The sequence below is a fragment of the Trichosurus vulpecula genome, chromosome 3, assembly GCF_011100635.1.
Source record: "Trichosurus vulpecula isolate mTriVul1 chromosome 3, mTriVul1.pri, whole genome shotgun sequence".
NCBI lineage: Eukaryota > Metazoa > Chordata > Mammalia > Diprotodontia > Phalangeridae > Trichosurus > Trichosurus vulpecula.
The window spans coordinates 349,169,539-349,190,375 of NC_050575.1; the positions used below are offsets into that span (position 1 = coordinate 349,169,539).

Consider the following 20,837-nt stretch of genomic DNA (forward strand, 5'->3'; position numbering starts at 1 on the left):
GCAATCTCTGCCATGTCAGGTTCTGTGATTAGAAATATAAATAATTTCTATCTAAAAGGGACCTTAGAGAACAATATTTTGCAGGTGAAGGGACTCGTCCAAGGTCACAAGGATATTAAGTAGCAAATCCAGGTTGTTGTGATTTTGTTATAATCAATCAAGTGTGATGTTCTAACCTTGGTTTATCAAGCACCTTTTTGTGATGAAGAATAGTTATAAAATCTGTAAGATTTTCAAATAAAAAATTTCAAGGCAAAATTTATGAAAGTATCCCCTAAATCCATTCTAAGAACAAAAGAGACAAGCTCTAGTGCAATTAGTGATGATTACTTACTACAGAAATATAAAAAAAAAATGGCTGACTCAAATGCCTATTTTTCTGGCTGTTTATTCATTTGCCAAAAACAAACAAAAAACATTAGGATAACATAACCTAGAGAGGCAAAGCTGACTATAGTAAAGGGGATAAATATTCTATATGGAGCTAGAGCCTCTACCTCTTGATTTATTATGTCCCATCCACCCATCCTATATAGGTTAAATATGCAAGAGTCCAAAAGTTAGTATGATGCTAAAACCAAACTCTTAAAGCTTCTCTGTTTTTCTAAAACCAAGGAAAAGATGTAAACATGAGCTAAAAGTGCTGCCTGATGAGCCAGACAAAAATCCACAAGTACCCCCCTTGATCTTAGACAACATAGGAAGCAATTACAAAGCATTTCTTTCAAATACAAAGAATCAATAGGCAGAAAAGACTACAAGAAATACTCTACTTATACATTTATCTGTACTTCTAATTCTCTATTAATTAAATTTTATATTTTGTACTTGGCCAAATATTTAAGTTATAGTACTGTATCAATAGTAAACATTTCAGTTATTTGAATTAGTAAATTAAAGCCTGCTGATCATAACCCAAGTACTCTCTCTTCACTTAATTCAAAGAAGTTAATCATATTGCCTTCATAGCTTATAATTTCCTGGTCGTTAATTTTAAGTCAGGAATAGCTTACGTCAGTTAATGAGCAAGAAATACATTGAATCAAGTCGTAAGAAAGAAGTATCTAAGAAAGAATATCTAAGTATTTCTCAAGATGGAGGATTAGCTAAATATGCAATTTCAACTTGATGTTTCATAAGAAGTATATAGGTGGTAAATAAGCTCCCATTATACCTTTATATATGTAATTATTTACAATTTATGGAATAGAATTGTGTAGTGAGAAAAGTACTCATCCCTTGAACTTATAAGACCCAATTACAAATGTCATGTCTGCAACCTATTAGCTGTGTGAAGTCACTTCATAGCTTTGTGCCTCAGTTTCTTCATCTGAAAAATGGAGGAGACACCAATGCTTTTACTTCCCAACACAAAAGACTCCAGAGAGGAACATACTTTATCAACCTTTAAAAACACAACACAATTTACTTACTTTAATGAAGTAAATGCTTTGAATTCATTATGTTCACCTCAATAGTTATATCTTGAACTATTCTTTGATCCTTAAAGGATCACTTCAGTTCCTTCACATTTCAGAAGCCTCAGCCCCCTGCAGCCCCGCCTCTGACTGACTGGCTCCTCACAGAACCTCCATTTTAAGTAGGTTACACAGGCCAATTCTCTTCAATTTCTCACCAGGCTGCAATCCAGACTTCTCCATAATGCTCCCCACAAGGCACCTCCTTTTCCCTCACTCATTTTCATCTTCCATTCATGTGTTGTTCCTCTATTAGAATGAGGGCAGAGACAATCTTTCTTTTTTGGTTTCATATTTACATTCTAAGCCTCCAGCACAGTGCCTGACGTATAATAAATGTTTGTTGATGGACTACCTGACTGACTAGAATAACTAAAAACTCCTCTGCCCCACCATGCAGGATTGAGATATAATTTTTTTGGTCTTTGCCTCTAAAAAAACAAGACAAGGAAGAATAAAACTACAGAGGGCATTACTTCTAAAGACAATGAATTTTCTAAAATGATCCAGGGACTAAAAATCTAGCGTGTATCAAATACTGATGTCTCATCTCTGGTCCTTCTCTTTTTGGCTATTTGCCTTTTGGCAATTTCAACGTTCATTAGTATCTACAGCAGGTGGGAAAATTAAATGAAACAAACCAGTTTTATGAGTTAATAGAAATTTTGGTAAGATGGAACAATATATTGGAAGAATATACTGGAGGAATATATGGAAACTGAGTAATATTTTAGAAATACCAATGAGCTTCAATTATCTCTAGTTCTGAGTTACTATGAATAACCAAGTGGTTGGCTTAATTAAGACATAATTCCATAACGCAAATATCTTATAATTTTAAAGTCTAGCTTCTTACAACAATATACTATCTCAAGGGGCATTGTTTGTCAGGGTCTATAAGTAATGACAACTTTTAATTGCATTTGGAACATGTGATTTCACCCTTGTAGGAACTTCCAGTATAAGAATTACCTTCACTGATGCAAATGGATTGCACTTCTGTAATTTACAGTCAGAGAGGTGATTGTACATCCATCTCTCCCCTCTGTGCCTATGATCTGGCTATCACCTTGAATGGCCTCTACTCACAGACATGCTTCCTTCCAAACTTAACTCAAGCACCACATTCTACAGAAACCTTTTCCTGATTCCAGTATCTGCTACTACCATTCTTCTGATTACCTTGGATTTATTATTCATTTATATGTATATACAGTGTCCTCCATAGTTCCTAAACTAGAGATCAGTCAACAAATATTAGAGACTTGAGGCAATAGTCTATCACAATAGTCCAAGCAAAAGTGATAAAGGGCCTATAACTACATATGTGAAAATGTAGGAACATGATGTGAAAATCTGGCTTTACAAAGCAGTTAATTTAGAGATGATTCACCACAGAACTCTGTTAAATACCAGACACACTGGCTAAGTGACCAGAGTCATTTAAACTTCTTGGGGCCCCAGGCAACTCTCAAGACTATAAATTTCAAAGAAGGTGTCAGACTGCTTTAGGAGAAAGAAGTCTCTCACTCTGGCTTTCCTTCTGTCAATGAAATCACAGGTCTAGTCCCTATCCTATTGAATGCTTGCTATTTTAGTATAAAGCTTTACCTTTGGATTATGAGAATTATGAATTGTAATAACATCTATATTTTTCTATAATAAATGTCAGAATACTATAAAGTAGCTTACTTTCATTCCAAAAATCAAATCTTGAAGTATATAACTCAAGATCCCCACCAGTGAGTGTCTGCATCAACGAGCAAGCTGAGAAGATCCACTAGTTCTCAAAGTAATCAATCATTTCTCTACTGACTTCTCTAGGCACGAATTGCTTATTATCTATCTTCCCAACACCACCTGTAAGTTCCCCTCCCCAACTAACTTTTGGGGGAAAAGGGGAGACGAGGAATATGGGGGAAAAAGATTCCCAAAATGTTTTCTTCTTCCCAGGGCAGGAGTGGGTGAATGGATACACTCTTTAAACGGTGTTCCATTATTCCAACCATCAAGGATCAAAATTTCATCTTTTTCCCCCTCTCAGCAATCTCCCATACCTAACAGACTACTCCTTTGGAAAAAATAATCACTAAAACCATCCCTTTTTACTCGTACTGGCACCACTAAAGTTTAAGTCACAATTAGATACCTCACTTCTCATGCAGATTATTGCTGTAGCCTCTACACCTATCTCCTTGTCTCCTCTCAGTCCTCTACAATTCATTTTGGGATCTAATACTCTCTCTTCCCCAAAATTATACTGACTACACACCTAATCTTCTCAGCAACACTGACTGGATCCCAACTGTCTACACAACAAAATTAAAACTTCATTGTTATAGTCTAGGCCACTATTTTAGGACTCAAGAAGCTTTCAACTTCCAGCCTTTCACTACTACTACTGCTAAACAGCTGGTTACTGTCCCTAGGATGAAACCATTCTCCTGGCTCCATACTTTTTCTCATGCTGTTTACATCAACTTCCTAAAAAGAGCTTACTTTTCAACTCCCTAAAAACTGAAATTTCAAATCCCATTTCCTTATGAGACCTCCTCCAAAAAAAACATATTTCTCAGCACAGCCAAAGATACAGTAAAACACAGCACAACTATAGCTACATAAAGACAACATTTGAAAGCAACAAAATTCAGGACTAATACAACAAATAAATGTTGTATTAAATTTATTAAAGTACATATTCTACCTTTCTTTTAATGAGCTACAAAAGCATAAGGATTCACATACAGTCAGATTCACTTTCTTCTACTATTTCATTTAACTATTTTCCTAGAATGTCTTTTGTGGTATGTTTGTGAATTTGTCTGGGTTTATTTATCATAACAATATTTAATAAATAAAAGGATCATTCATTTCTAGTAACTTTTACAATCAAAAATGCCAGTGCCAGGCATACAGTAAGTAGTTAATAAATGTCGATTTACAATAATTATCACTTGAGTCATTTAATCCTCCATTTGACCCTTGGTTCAGGACATACCTTACATTACCTCCCCCTCTTACCTGAGAGTCCCTAACATAAAGTAGGTATTCAACAATTCTTGAAAGTGCAATTTAACCCTTACCCTAAGCTGCAAATAAGGCCACTTTAAAATCATTTCTTCCTCCAATGTTCAATGCAGTGATGTTTCTTAATCCACCTGTGTCTGAGACAAATCTTTTTTTTTTCAGTTATTACCCATAAGCAAGAAGCTTAATACGCAAACACAAGTTCCCAAGAAAACCTAACAAAAAAGTTAATGAAAGATACATTCACTGAAATTTTCTTTGGCCACAATGCTTGATTTCTCATACAGTGGGAGAGGGCAGAGGGAATGATTAACATATAGCCACAGAATTTATGTACACTTTGAGGTATACAGATACAAATAAAAATTAATACAAGCTCCTGACACAAAGCAGATAGTCCAGTGCATGAATATTTACCTCCAGGGAACCCACCTTAGAAAGATATTTTTGGATACAGGCTTTTAAAGAATAGGTTTTTAAAAACCCCACAATTTCCCTCCTTAAAGGCAGTTTACCACAAACTCTGAAGCTTTACTGAGTGTTGTTGCAATTCAAGTTATGATTTTCACTGGGATCTTTTCTTATAATTATTTCAGTTTACAGTAGATTTAAATTTTAACTTCTGACAATAATCAACCAATAAATGCTCTACAGACGTCCTGCTCAGACTGATCATAAGACGATGCAGAAGTCTTGAACAGAACCAAATGAGACCAAACCACCACAGAATTAGAAAGAATAGTTACTAGGAATTTAGGGAACAGACAATAGTGGAGTTATTAAAAGAATCGCAAATGTTGAAATGCAAAAATACAGTAGAGGTTGATAACAGAACAAGTGAAAATACAACATGAAGAAATAAAGCTCACTTACAAATCAAGATTGAAAATTTTTAAAACCTAGAAAAAAAGTGGGCAAAAGTGTAACCAGGTCTTCAGGCCAAGAGTTCTATAAAGACAAACAAGGTCTCAAGGAGACAAAACACATGTCAATCCTTGACAAATATAAAACAAGGTTGTAACAAAATAGCCAGGCATCAACTAGAACACAGGAGAGCTAAAGGAAGCGTTCTGGCTGGTTCAAAGATCCCATGACATTACAAACCATGAGCTACTCACTCAGTTCTGGGCTACTGATCAGTTACTTTCAAATAAATTTTGTCCTGTCACAAAAATAACAGGTTTACAAAACTGTGTTCCAAAGTCATGGAACTCCAATTCTTATTTTCATATGGATCCTCTACTCAATAAAATATTGCAGAGCTTCAAAACAAAAAACAACCACCTTAGACTGAGCAAATAACAGATTGTCAAAGTTTCAACTATAAAATTAACCAATATGGGTTTCCACTAAAGTTGAAGATTAGTCTTATTCATGTTACTACAAAAACTTACAGAGTATAAAAGGGGAAAAAAGACTTCATCAAATGATTCTCATTCTATTAGAAGCAACAAGTTACAAAAAAAAAGTGCACATAAAAAAAGAATAGAGAATCACATATAGGTGTATTAATCAAAAAGCCAAACAAAAAAGATACCAAAGAAAAAGGCTTTTACAATGACTAATGACCCCTTGGAAGGTTTCCATGAAATAATGAACCCAATTATTAAGGAAGCAATATGAAAAGTTTGCCATAGTAACATTTTAGAGACACTTGTATTAGGACACTAAATAGAATACCATAAAGAAAAACAAGTTCTTTAGAGTGTGACAGAAATACATCCTTCGATAAAGTGAGGTTATTCAAAAAGCTTGGCTAGATTGTGACCTACAACCAAGATAACTGATCTGCTAGGAGTGAAAAAATTAAAACTAAAATTTGGTTGACAACTACATGAATAAACTTTTAAAAACTCAAAAAGCCACCCCTTTTAGCATGAATAACAGTTAAAAGAATCAAGTTAAGGGCATTGGCATCAAGTCAAAACAAAGCAATGGTAAATCACCTAATATTAATTAATTGATAACTGCCATCCTTGAAATATTTCCTATAGTGAAGGTCTGATCATATCACTGCCCACTCCCCTTTCAATAAATTCCAGTGGAACCTTATTACCCTCCAGGATCAAACATAAAATCCTTTATTTGATTTTTCAAGCCCTTTCCCATCTGGCCCCTTCCTACCTTTCCAATCTTCTTATACTATAACTCCTCTCCACATACTCTGCAACTCAGGGATGCTGGCCTTCCTGCTATTCCTTCTACAAGACACTCCCATCTCCCAATGCCAAGTGTTTTTAATAGCTTGTCGTCCTTGGCCGGAGACCTCCCCTCCTCGTCTCAATCTCCTGGCTTCCCTGGCTTCCTTCAAGTTTCTGCAAGAAGCCTTTCCCAATTCGCCTTAATAAAAGTGCCCCTTATCTACAAACTACCTTTTATATATCCTGTTTGTACGTATCTGTTTGCATGCTGTCTCCCTCATTAATTTATGTGCTCCTTGAGAGTATGGAATTTTATTTTATTTGCCTTTCTTTATATCCCCAACACTTAGCACAGTGCCTGGCATATATAGTAGGTGCTTAATAAATGCTAGTTGATTGTCTGACTTAAAATCATTACCTATTGAATAAAGGTTTGGTAAGGCCACAGAAACACACCCTAGGACAACCCAACTTGCACAAACTTCAAGTTCAGGTTATAATTATTCCCACCAACAATTACATTAAGTTTAGGGAGCTTTATGAACTCCTCACTACCCACTGCCATGTAGAAAATTATAGGAAAACAGTACAGTATCAACTGTGGTTAACAAAAGACTTTGGAAAAAAAAAGTTTCTCCTAATACAATCTTTACTCTCGGTCCTTTGCTCTAAATTTTACTGGTTAAACAACCCTCTGCTGTTTAATATGCTATTTCGAACCCCATGTGACAATTCATTAGTAGCAATATTTACATACCTTATGTAAACAAGTGTCCACAACCCAATTGCATACTTTTTCCAGGTCATCAGATACCTCAAGCCTAGATTTAACAAATTCACAGAGCTCCTCATTGCTCATAACATCCCAGATCCCATCACAAGCCAAGATGATAAATTCATCCTCTTCTGCTCTTAAAATTTCATAAACCTCAGGCTCTGGAGAAACAAGTTGTTCCGTAGGGCCCTTGCCATCCACACATTTGTAATCATAGTCCCCCAAAGCTCGAGAAACTGCTAATGAACCATTTACACGCTGTATCATTACACTGCCTCCTGCATTTTGGATTCGCTCCTTCTCCCTTGGATTGCAAGGTTTGTGATCCTGGGTTGAAAAGCAGACTTGTCCATTCCTATAAAGGACAGCACGTGAATCTCCACAGTTGATAAAGTAGATATGCTCAGGTGAAATCATAACTCCCACTGCAGTTGAACCACTCCTGTCCATCCCATTTCTGAGATCTGAAAAGTTACGCATGTATTCATCAATTTTCAAGAAGCCAGTTCTGATTCCGCTCTTAACATTTTCCACTGAAGGTTCGAGTGCAGATCCAGGTTTTTCTGCCGCCCTAAAATCTTCATTATTAGTTATATGTTCTAATAAGTGTGTTGAGCAATAATTTGCCACTCGAGATCCAGCATGACCATCATAAACAGCAAAAAATGACCAGTTTTCCAAGCCATGAGGAATTCCTACAACCGCTGTGTGAGCATCTTCCATCTCTACTCTCCATCCTTGCATGCTGCTTAGGCCATAACACAAACCATTCCCAGCACCGTGAGCATTGTGTTTCTCAGTTTTGGGTTTGTCCAAAAATGCACCCATGTTTAGTACTGAATCTGGAAGGAAAAAAAGGATAGGTGTTTCAATTTAAAAAGAAAAAAATATATATATATCTATATACATATATAAAATTAATTCAAATTGTTAAAAGTTCAATCATAATAACATTCTGCCTCATTTAAAGATGCTAATACTATCCAGGCTTATTACACAATAATAGCTATGACTCAAAAATATTTTTTAATGAAATAAACATTTACTAAATTGTACCAGCATATGTGTATATATACATACATACATATACATACACACACGCGCGCGCACACACACACACACACCCACGGAAGAGATCCTTGAAATCTCAGATTTTGCAGTATTATTTTGAACCACTAATATGGAGTTAGGGAGAGAAAGGGTATCAAATAAAAATCTGAGTAAAGACCAAATTTATTCTAAGTCACTAACTCTAATCATTTTTCCAAAACTGATTAGAAGCTTTTTAAAAAAACAAATTATTCTCATAAAATAACAAAAGACATGTGCTTGTTTAATAATATAAACCAAAAAATATGGCATCAAGATTTTGTTTCTGAGAGAGTAAATTTCAGAGATGAAGCTAAGTATAAGGGAGAGCTACAGGAAGAATGCCACTCCAGAAAGTGAGAATATGTAGAGTTTGTAGTTTATGTTCTGTGTTTTATGTATCCTAACTAATAACATATTGATCAATATCCATTCAAAATCAGAAGCCAAAATTCACTAAAATGAATCATTGAAGGGGAGAAAAAAATTCAATCGAAATCCCAATAAACACTATCTAAATACTGAAGTTACAGAAAGCTTAAATTATCCAAAATTTCTCTCAAACATGGATACACGTTCTCAAGAATGGTTATATAATCTTCTTGCTCAGCCACTTTCAATCAGAGTATCGTCATGTAATGGTTTTAACAGGGTTAGAATACCCATGGCTCTTTCATTGGTATGGAAAGACCATTTAGAAATCTTAAACAGTTCTTAGAATGGATCATAGAGTTACTATACTAAAAAACACTAATTACCTTATATAGGTATTTAATGGAATTAAATCATCATTGGAAAAATGGTCAAAGAGGAGGTATAGATAATTTTTAAATGGATGCATAAATTATAAGGATAACGATAAGATCTGGGATCTGGGATTTCTTAGATGAAAAAATTCACTCTACCAATGCAAGTTGGTATCATCTCTGAAATTTATAATGTTAGAATGCTGCCTAGCGCACTGAGAAGTAAAGTGACTTGCTCATGATGAGACAGCCAGTATGAGAGGTGAAAGTTTACATCTTCCTGGCTCTGAAGCCAATGCAATACATATATATAATTATATTATTATATTATACATATATATAGACACACACACATATACACATATAACCATATTGCTTTTCACTTATTTTTAAAAATTACTTTTTAAATATTCAAATCTACTAATAACCAGAGAAATGAAAATTAGAACAATTTAAAGGTGCTACTTCATAGTCATCAAAATTGGCAAAAAAAAAAAAGGTACAAGTCTTAACTCAATTCAATCAGGTTGCAGAAAAATAGGCTGAAAAATTTCACTGTTAGAATCTTTAGAAGGGCAATCTTGCAATACATAATTAAAAGTCACAAAAATAATCATGAATATAATTCTAAAGGCCCTAAAGCTTTAGAGACTTTAAGCAAAAATCTGGTTTCTGAAAAAAGATAGGTAAATTTTGGGGGTGACTTTCGGTCCAGATCTATTACACCTGTATAATGAACTCCCAGTGAAGAAATACTCTTCCCATGCAGATTAGCAACTGCTCTAAAACCTATGGTTTTAAGCCACTTGCCCAGTGACACATAGTTGAGATATGATTTTTAAAATAACTTTACACTGGTGAAATTTTACTACAGAAAATTTTAAGGGCTATCCAAAAGCTAAAACTGAAGTTTTATTTCACAGCAAATGAATGAAATAAGAATCAAACACATGAAACATTAAGTGTGTAACGGAAACATTAATCCTAACCATTTGCAAATAATTAAAAGATTTCAAAGCAGAACATAGAGGAAAAGTAAAAAATTTCTACTTATTCTATTTTTCTCTATTGATTCAGTTCTTTGGAAGTATAAAAACACTACTGACAGTAGCACTCTGAGAACAAGTCAGCACCATTTAACAGAAAATTCAGAAGTTATGTTACTTGTACAAGGCAGACTGTGGGCATCTGGACAGAGAAGAAATGATTCCTGTATCAGCAAGTGTTCATTAAAAAAATTAATTACACCAGATGAACCTAATTTCCTTTTCAGATGAGGCTATAATACAGGTACATTGTATAGGCATGGTTCAAATGTGCACTGTATCTCTAGACCACCTACAACAAAAGTATCAGACATGTGGTCCACAACACTCCTGAGTGCAGACCAAATCAGATTAAAATGTAAATGGGAAATATTTAACAAAATAATTAAATATGCAATAAAACATTAATTTCAAAATTAAGTCCACAAGGATAATTGGTTAATGGCCCCCATTTCTATTTCAGCTTGACACCACTGACTTCCATCAATGAGATCACAGACTCAGTGACACATTAAAGGAATAGCAGATCATGTGAATGCCTTAGATATCATCATCACTATCATCATTACTATTATCATCATAATGCTTGATTTCACCAAGTCATCCTAATAAAGTCTATTTAGTCATCATAGGCAAGATAAAGGGATTTGGCATAGATAGTAACTTAAGTAGACTCAGAAGTAGCTAAATAATTAGTAACAAGAAGTAGTGGTTGATGAATTAATGTTAACTTGAGGGGAGGTCACTAGTAGAATAATAGTGAGATCATGTTTATTAAATTTCATACAAAGCTGGAAGAGATTGTTAGTATTTTACATGATAGTATTAGGATCCAAAAAGACCAACAGATTAGAATGGGCTGAATCTGAAAAGATAACATGTCTTTCCCGTTAGATTTCAAGTACTACAGTTGAATTGGAAAACAAAAATCAACTGCAAAAGTATAGAAAGTAGCTAGAGAACAGTTCACACGAAAGAGATCTGAAGGATTTATTAAGATACAGCAGTCAAAAAAGGCAATGGGATCTTAAGCTGCATTAACAGAAGCAAGGTGTGTAGAATAAGATAAGTATTCATCTGAAAATACTCAGCTCTCAACTTCTGCCTTTTTGTTCTATCCCCATTGTTCCCTAGATAAACATCGATGTGGATTACTTCCACAATCCACTTCTACTCCACCATACCAGCCTCCTCTGAAGCTAAAGTAAGCCTCACAACTGTGCTGATTGAGTACAAATTCATGCTGTATAGCGTCAATAGGGTCTTCACTGTCCCAAAGCAGTGGGGACCTTTTTATTCTTCCCTGACTCCCTAGCTCACTCACCAAAAAAGCTATTCAAAACCTTTTCTTACTTCATCAAGCCTGTTGCACATTTCAAACTGGATGTACCAAGGATATCTCAAACTCATTCCCCCTAAAGCTACTTTCAAACTTCCACGTTTCTATGCAAGGTACCACCATCCTTCCAGTGTCTTAGGTCTATAACCATAGCATTATCCTCTCTCCCTCATCCTAGAAAGTTAATCAATTGCCAAATCTTTCTATTTCCTTTATCTTGCTTCTTAACAACTCTCACTCACATCTGCTTCTTCTCTCCACTTACAAAGATACCACTTTAGTTCAGGCTCTCCATCACCTTTCACCTAAATTGTTCAAACAGTCTCCTACTTGGTTTCACTACAGCAAATCTATAGTCTATTCTACACCCTGCTAACAAATTATTTTCCTTAATTGCATATCTGACCATATCACTCCCCTACTCAATCAACTCTAATAGTTTTCCTTTGCCTCTAAGGTAAAATACAAATTCCTCTATTTAGCTTTTAAAACCATACACAATCCAGCAGAAACAACTGGACTCTGCAACTCCATCAAACTGGCCTATTTTTCTCACAGTCAGTCACTATTTCCCATTCACATGACACATCTCCAATGTGTTCACATTCCCTGGCTGTACTTCAGGCCTGCAATATAGGTTCTTTACCTCTTTACTACCTCAGCCATCATCTACAGCAGAAGCTTTTCACAATTTCCCCTGTGCCCCACTACTAATGCTCTCCCTCCTAAACTACCTTTTATTTAACTATTATATATGCAAATATTTGTATTTATAAACTTTGCATTTATACCATATAGGTTTTATATGTGTTTGCCTTCCCCATCAGAACATAAGCGTATAGTATGTAAAGAATGTTTTATTTTAGTACTTATATCCCTCCCATGTTAGTATAGTGCCTGGCACATAGTAGACACTTACACTTGTTAACTGATTGAGAAGGCACTGAAATAAGGCTGTTGGTCTTCCCCCCCTATTGTTCTATCTTCCAGTGAGTCTTGCATAAACACTCACAGAGCCTTTAAGGTGGCATTTTTCCTCAACTAAATCAAATGACTTCTTATAGTTTGCTAACTATATATATGTTAACTATATATATATATATATATATAACTACGGTGGTTTTCCACATCTTTCAATCAATTGTGTGCTGTAAATACATGAGCTACTATGGTATACAGCTTGCAAAAAATTCCCTATTAATATCAAGGATGCCTCTGATGCATATATATTTATAAAAAAAATTTATAAACATGGAAAGCATACTTTTAAGCCAGTGGTTAATATTCCCTTAATTGCCTTTTTAAAAAAAAAGAATTAATACAGTACAAGATTTTCTATTCTTTTGCTATCTTCCCCTCTTTAAGATCCTTGTGAATCAGTTTCTTAACACCTTCACAATTGGCTGCCATTAGCAAAGCCTTCTCTATATTCATTTCCCCACCTTTCTTTTCTTAATTGCTGTGCTTATCTCCTCTATAAGCACATATGGGTCTATAGTGTTGTAGACCACCTGTGTTTCTTTGCTTAATGGTTAAAAAAATTATTCTTAAAAAGTGTGTAAATCTTGACTTGGGTCTCTCATCAAGTTTTCTTTAATTTCATTTACCATTTCCTTTCTGAAAATTATGAAAACATATTATTCAAAATCTTCCGCCACCCTCCTTCACAATATTATACACATGAATTATATTCTCAACCTGTTTTGTCTTTGGCTGCGATGCTTCTCTGCTTATCAAGTAGGTCATGTGTTTAGTAAGGTGATTTTTAGGCTCAGTTGGTGTCTCTTTATAGCAATTGGCTTATAATGGTTAAACATCTATGTGAAATCACTACAATCAGTATGGATAGAATTTCTTCTTTTTTTTTTTTGGTCAACAGGCTGAAACTGTTTAATTGCATAGCATCTTTTTCTTATTTTTCTTTCCTTCATCTTGGTACTAATTTTGATCTTTAACAAATCGGAGCCCTAAATATAGAAAAATAAGTGATTCAAGAATGATATCCCTAATAGTAACAAGTCATCCTCTTTTCTGTGATATCAATTCAACACTTGTCACACCCAGCACCAACCTCCCAATTCTTATTCATTCTTTAGTCTACAAATTTTTGCCCTTTCATTCCTTATTACTAATCCATATTTTCCAACACTGTTTTTCTTTTTACCATCTTACCAATTCCCACCTTATCTGTGCAGAGAAGTCACAGAGGATCAAGATCTATGTTAATTGTATTTAGAAGGGCCTTATCAAGTTATCTATAAAATTTTTGTTCTTCAAATTATCTTCTATTTACTTTGTATTTTCTGTATTTCCTTTAAGTGTGCATCTTGTTTTCCCTAGGATAATGTAAAACCCTTGAGGATAAAGACTGTTTCATTTTTTTTTTTCTTTGTATTCCTAGCACCTAGAACAGTACCTGGCACATAGGCGCTTAAAATGTTTGTTCATTAATTGATACATGTTAGAATAGCAAATGTAATCTGTTTATCACCTGAAATACTACAAATTCTCAGCATCTAAACTGTCCCTACTACGGCTTATCTGACATTAACAGTTTTAATATTATTAGCATGTATTCTTTAAATCAAAGAATGATGCTTTTACCAAGCTTAAAGTTTTCTCCAAATGTTTCCAGAAAAGCTATATGTCCATCACAACTTTAAATATCAAGATGTCTTCTCTTTAAAAGAATTATTTAGCAACAGTCAATGAAATTTTTAAAGACAGATTTAATTTTGAGAACTTAACAGGTTCTTTTACAGTGTATATTAACTATGGAGCTGGATATTCTTCATATTTGCTCTCATTCATTTTAAGATAGCATTACAAGTGTTATCATGTAATATTTTAACAAATGAATGCCTACAGTACATTTCTGGCATTTAACATGGGTAGGGAATGTTTTATGAGGTTGATGTTTTTCTTTAATCTGTAGGGATGATTGATAAATCTAGAACTCTTAAATTACCAAGAACAAAGGGTAGGTATTTAGTATATGAAAGAGAAAGCAGTACTTTGTTACTTTAAACCTAAATAGTGTTACAAGTGGAAAAATTAATAATAAAATTAGTACAATCTTCTGTGCTATTGTAAGGATTTATGTTCTCAATGTGAGAGTTGTGAAGCTGAAACTGAAGGTAAAAAGTTCCTCTAGCTTTTAAAAGACAATAAAGTCTACTAATATAATGAAACTTCAAATAGTATTCACCCATCAGAAACTACACAAAATCTAGTAACACGTTCAGAGATCAGGTCTGTCTCACACATCCCACTCAGTCTAATTTGTGGATACATATAACATCCTACTCATTCTAATCTATGGATACATACATATGGAACAACTAGGTACATGGAATAGTAAAGTGGAAAGGTAAAAGGGGCTTTAAGATGACTTGTTCAAAAGAAGTTAGAATGCGTTTAAAGAAAAATAAACAGAAACATTTCAAAGTAGTTTTAGGCACTGGTAATCTGTTCTGAAACCACTGTATCTCAGTCAAATTTTCAAGCACTACTATCAATATTCTGAAGCTTTCATTTACATAAGGAAAATTTAACTTTTAGTATAACCTTTGTAGCTCATTCCTAGATTTTAATATTGTATCTTTTCAGAGGTCTGAAAAATTACCCTACATATTAAACATGTTCTCTTACCATCTTCCACTCGGTTTATTATAAACACATACTTCCCTTAGGGAATAAGATCCAACCCCTCTAAACTTTTAAAATTTTACCAACCTGATTTGATACTTACCTATGATCAAAAGCTTTTTAAAAAATATTAATGATAATAAATACATTTGCTTATCAATAAGAATTTCGTATCAATAATAAAATAAAAAAAACTGTCCAAAGCACAATACAGCTTTTCAAAATAAATATGTTCAAAATAAGTATAAAATTATCCCTTAAAAATGACAGCAAAGGGGCAGCTAGGTGGCGCAATGAGTAGAGCACTGGCCCTGGAGTCAGGAGGACCTGAGTTCAAATCAGGCCTCAGACACTTGACACATGTACTACCTGTGTGACCTTGGGCAAGTCACATAACCCCAACTGCCCTGCCCCCCCCAATAAAGTAGTGACTACTCCCTTTAAAAAAATGACAGCAAAAATATTTAGAAAAATCAGTTTAAGCAACGTGAATTTATCAACGTCTTGGATGATATTCTTAACCTTTGGTCTCAATAGCTGCAAACAGAAATAAATATCATGTGCCTCAATATCATTAATGCAACAACAATACCCAAGAGATAAAACTTTTAAGACTACTTTGGTTTTCTGTGAAAAATAAGCCCATGGGATAGTCATTCTTTGCATGTTAGAGTTGGGGAAAAGAGACTACTGTGCCAAGGTTTCCAACTGCAAAGTACATGTGCTCCTGATATTTAAAAAGTATGGCTGTACTATACTTAAAGCTCCATGATATTCAAATGAAACAACATTGAGTCTAAATGGTCATTAAGAAACATTATTATACCATTCCAGTTATAAAGACAATCTTGGTTAGTGTATAATAGTAATGGCCCCAAACCTCCTTTCTAGAAAAATGCAGGTTAAAAGGAAATACCTTGATGCTTTTACTACATTACCTAACAACAATATGTTTTTAAATTCTGCGTTGAAATTGTAACTAAATGTTACAATGGCAAGATAAATAAAAAATGGCAAGATGCCATGGTCTGATATTTTTGTACACCAGAATCAACTACTGGAGAAAACCCCTTTAGAAGTGGCTTTTCTTGGTGCTATGGTAAAAGCTAGTTATTTTACACATTACATCCAAAGACCTAAAGAAATCACATTTTACATATTTCCCACAATATAAATCCTCAATCTAGTGCTCAAATTTAATTAGTTGCAATATTATCACACTCTGGAAAAGGTCTGAAATGGTGAACTTATATTATCTCATAAAAAAATCTAGAAGGGAAAATAAAGTATCTTCCCAGAACAGAAATCAAAGTCTGTGGGTTAAGTTTGATTAGAAACACCAAAAACAAAATATTACTATAGAAAATAATAAGGCAGCTGACCAACGAGATTTCCCCACAGGTGGGAAACTCCACTGTACAATTTGTGGTAATGGGGACAGCATTCATACTCTCCCTTTTAAAAAAAAAAAAAAAAAAAAAGGAAAGGAAGAACACAAAATAAAACAGCAACTCGAAATTATTTGCTAATGACATGAAAAAGAATGAGCCAACAGTGACAACCACCTATTAAAACAAGTACTGAAATGCTGAGATGCATTAGTGTCCAGATCAAGAAAGAAAATACTCAAGCATTGATCAGACCATGTGTGGATTGAGTTAGGTTCTGGATGTCACACTTTAAGAAGGCAATAAGATATTGTGCAACCAATAAGGTAATCAGGGTGATGCCTAAAAACCTCAATACTAAAAGGCAGAGCTGAAAGCACTGGAAGATATTTAGCCAGCAAAAGAGAAAATGTGATATTTGTTTTCAAATATTTGAATGGCTGTCATGGGAAAGGGTAAGAGAAATCCTATGAAGCTTCAGAGACTACAGCTGCGTAAAAACAAACAGATCAGCTCATGAGATATTAAGCAACCTATTACTGGAAGTGTTTAGGCAGAGGCTTGACCATCTGTCAGAGATGCTGTAAAAGGAATTCCTGCACTAGATGGGAGACTGTACTAGAGATGATCGTTAAACTTCATACCAACTGTATCTATGATAGAAATGTAAATTTCAAATTGCCCTTGAATCTATTCAGCATGCAAAAGAATGTATTATTTCAGATCAAAATGTCAACTTCTAGAAATTGAAAGCATGACCTAAAGAGCAAAAAAGAATAAAAAGTTTTCTGGAAATGTAAAGGTAAATAGATTATAAATCTACTAACATCCTCCCAAAATAAAATACAAAATTTTATTTATATTAAGCTTACATGATAGAACAAAACCTATACAAATTAAAACTTCACTTATTCTGAAATCTCAAGGAGAAATAAGAAGTAGGGACAGAGCAAATAAGAAAAATGGGAGTTTGCTTTCAAAACTAACACTCAAGGTAGAGAAGAGTACTTAGGCCTTTTAATTGTCAGTGACTCCTTAAATACTAAACCTAGTGTCTCTTCTCAGATCTCATTCCCTTTGGTCTCTCTTCCGCATTTGGCCCCCCTGAATATCAACTTGACTTTTTTTTTTATTTTTAGTTTACAACACACGGTTCTACAGTATAATTTTGAGTTTCAGATTTTCTCCCCTCCCTCCCCCCTCCCCTCCCCAAGATGGCATGGAATCTCATGTAACTACCACGTATAACTTCGCATTGAATTAATTTATACACTAGTCAAGTCGTGGAGAAGAATTATGACCAATGGAATGAATCATGAGAAAGAAGAAACAGAACCAAAAAAAAAAACAAAACACCAAAACCCAAAAACAAAAAGAGAAGAAAAAAAGCAGGAAAAAAAGGTGAGCATGAAGCGTGCCTCAATCTGCATTCAAACTTCATAGTTCTTTCTCTGAATGTAGATAGCATTCTCCATCATGAGTCCTTTGGAGTTGTCTTTGTACCTTGTGTTGCTGAGAAGAGCGAAGTCTGTCAGGGTTGGTCCTCACGGAATCCATATATCTGTGGTTGTGTATAATGTTCTCCTGGCTCTGCTCTGCTCACTCAGCATTATGTCGTGTAGGTTTTTCCAGGTTGTTATGAAGTCCGTATCATCCCCATTTCTTATGACACAATGTTATTCCATTACCTTCATATACCACAGCTTGTTCAGCCATTCCCCAATTGATGGGCATTCCTTTGATTTCCAATTCTTGGCTATCACAAAAAGAGCCACTATAAATATTTTTGTACATATAGGTCCTTTTCCCGCTTGTGTGATTTCTTTGGGATACAACCCTAGAAGTGGTATTGCTGGGTCAAAGGGTATGAACATTTTTAAGGCCCTTTGGGCGTAGTTCCAAATTACTCTCCAAAATGGCTGGATCATCTCACAACTCCACCAGCAATGTAACAATGTTCCAATTTTCCCACATCCTCTCCAGCATTTATCATTTTCCTATTTTGTTATTTTAGCCAATCTGACAGGAGAGATGTGGTATCTAAGAGTTGTTTTGATTTGCACTTCTCTAATCAGTAGTGATTTAGATCATTTTTTCATATGCCTATAGATAGCTTTAATTTCTTCCTCTGAAAACTTGACTTTTAAACTCTTCTTTCTCCATGGTTCCCCCCACCAAAAAAATAATAAATCTATCCCTTTCCAAGCCAATCTTTTGATGATAAGGTTTCTCCATAAATGGCAGGATGGTCACTTTCTAACAGCTGAATGGACTGCTTCACGAGGCAATGGTTTAGAACCTTATTGTAGAACTTCGAGCATAGTGAAAATTCTTCTTTCAATTGACATCCTTGACATCTCTCCCAGCTCCTCCCTTCCCTTATCACCTCTACTCTGGACTAATGTAATGCCCTCCTAATTGACTCCCCTGCTTCCAGTCTCTTTCCTCATTGATTCATCCTTCATACAGCTGCTAAATTGATATTCCTAGAACATGGCTCTGATCATATCACCTCTCCCCTCACTCAAAAATCTCCAGTGGTTCCCTAGTATCTAGGGTAAAATAACATTCTCAGTCTGGCATTTGAGGCCTTCTACAATCTGCTATCACTCATACCTATGAGTTGGACTAGACATCCATTGAGATCCCTTACAACTTTAAAAATGCTACCATATCCTACTGGACTACTCAAAAACTCTGCCTTTCATCATCCTTCATTCTTTTTGTCTTTGTTCAAATCTTTATTGAAGAGGTTAATAGGCCTTTTCATCAAAGACAACCTACTCTATTTGTGCTCTTTATCCCAAGCCTCTCCCATTGGTTTACCCCCTCCAGTCATTCCCCTTTTCTCTCACCTTCAATCTCTCCTTATTCATTGGCTTTCTGTCCTCTACCTAGAAAGGCACCAGGGACTCCCTCAACCTGGAAAAACCTTCACCTGATCCTGCCCATCCCTTCTGATTATTGTTTCTTTTCTTTTTCATAGCCAAATTATTAGAAAGAGCCATCTATACTCACTGTTTCTAACAATTTTGTCACTCACAATTCAACCCCTTTTGATATGGCTTCTCACTCTATCCCTCAACTAAAACAGCCCTCTCCAAAGGTTATCCCCAATGTCTTTAAATGCTTAATCCAACAAGTCCTCCTTCTACTTGGTCACTCTGCAAGTTCTAACAAGGATGATGAATTCCTTATTCTGGACATATTCTCCTCCTTCGTTTTCTGTGATACTTTTCTCTAGGTTCTTCTTCCTCTCTAATACTTCTCAATCTCCTGAGCTGTAAAGTTCTTCTCACTCATCTTATCACATTCCCTGGGCTCAATCATCATCTGTTGGCATGCAGGTGTTTCCCAAATCTATATATTCAACTCTAATCTCTCCTGGATATTAGCCCCAAATTGCCAACTTGACAACTTACACATTTCTATCTGTATGTTCCATAGGCACATCAAAATGCAACAGGTCCAAAATAGGATTAATTTCTTCCTCAAAATACATTCCTTCTCCCAATTTCATTGTTTCTATTGATGGCACTATGATCCCAAGAGTCCCTCCAGTTCACAACTTTGGAAACACCCCTACTATTGCTCCTCCTCCTTCAACCCTGGCAAACAGATGCCAAGTCTTGCTGTGGAGGTAGAACTAACATCCCTCATATTTATCGCCTTGTTTATATCATCATGGTTACCACCTTAGTTCCCTTATCACCTCAAATCTGGACTACTGCAATTGACTCCCTCCTTCCACCGTGCCCTCACTCATCCATCTTTCAAATTGCTGCCACACTGATATTCCTAAAACATGGCTCTGACCATATCATCTCTCTATCACTCAAAAATCTTCACCAGTTCCTTGCGTCTCCAGGATAAATAATAAAATTCTCAATCTGGCATCTGAAAGCTTCCACAATCTGCTACCACTTTCCTATTTTATCTTAAGTTACACCCCATCAAACACGGTCTATTGCAATCAAGCTACCCTGCTAACTATTCTCCATACACAATATTCCATGTCCCCACTTGGTGCCTTTTCATAAGCTCTCCTCACATACATGAAAATAGATTGCTTCCTCACTTGTGCATCTTAGAAACCCAATCTTTCAAACACAGCTCAGATGCAACCTTTGGCACAAGTCCCTTCTTGATTCCCTCCCCCA

General features: G+C 35.2%; 1 protein-coding gene across 2 annotated transcripts in view; it reads right to left on the reverse strand.

Moving 5' to 3' along the window:
• The window catches only part of PPM1B (protein phosphatase, Mg2+/Mn2+ dependent 1B), a 90,951-nt gene that overhangs the window by 22,645 nt on the left and 47,469 nt on the right, over nt 1–20,837 (reverse strand). For both annotated transcript variants that reach the window (XM_036749615.1, XM_036749614.1), the window contains exon 2: nt 7,404–8,263. In XM_036749615.1, the coding sequence (XP_036605510.1) occupies nt 7,404–8,249 (846 nt within the window). In that variant the 5' untranslated portion in view covers nt 8,250–8,263. The remainder of the gene's footprint in view (nt 1–7,403; nt 8,264–20,837) is intronic.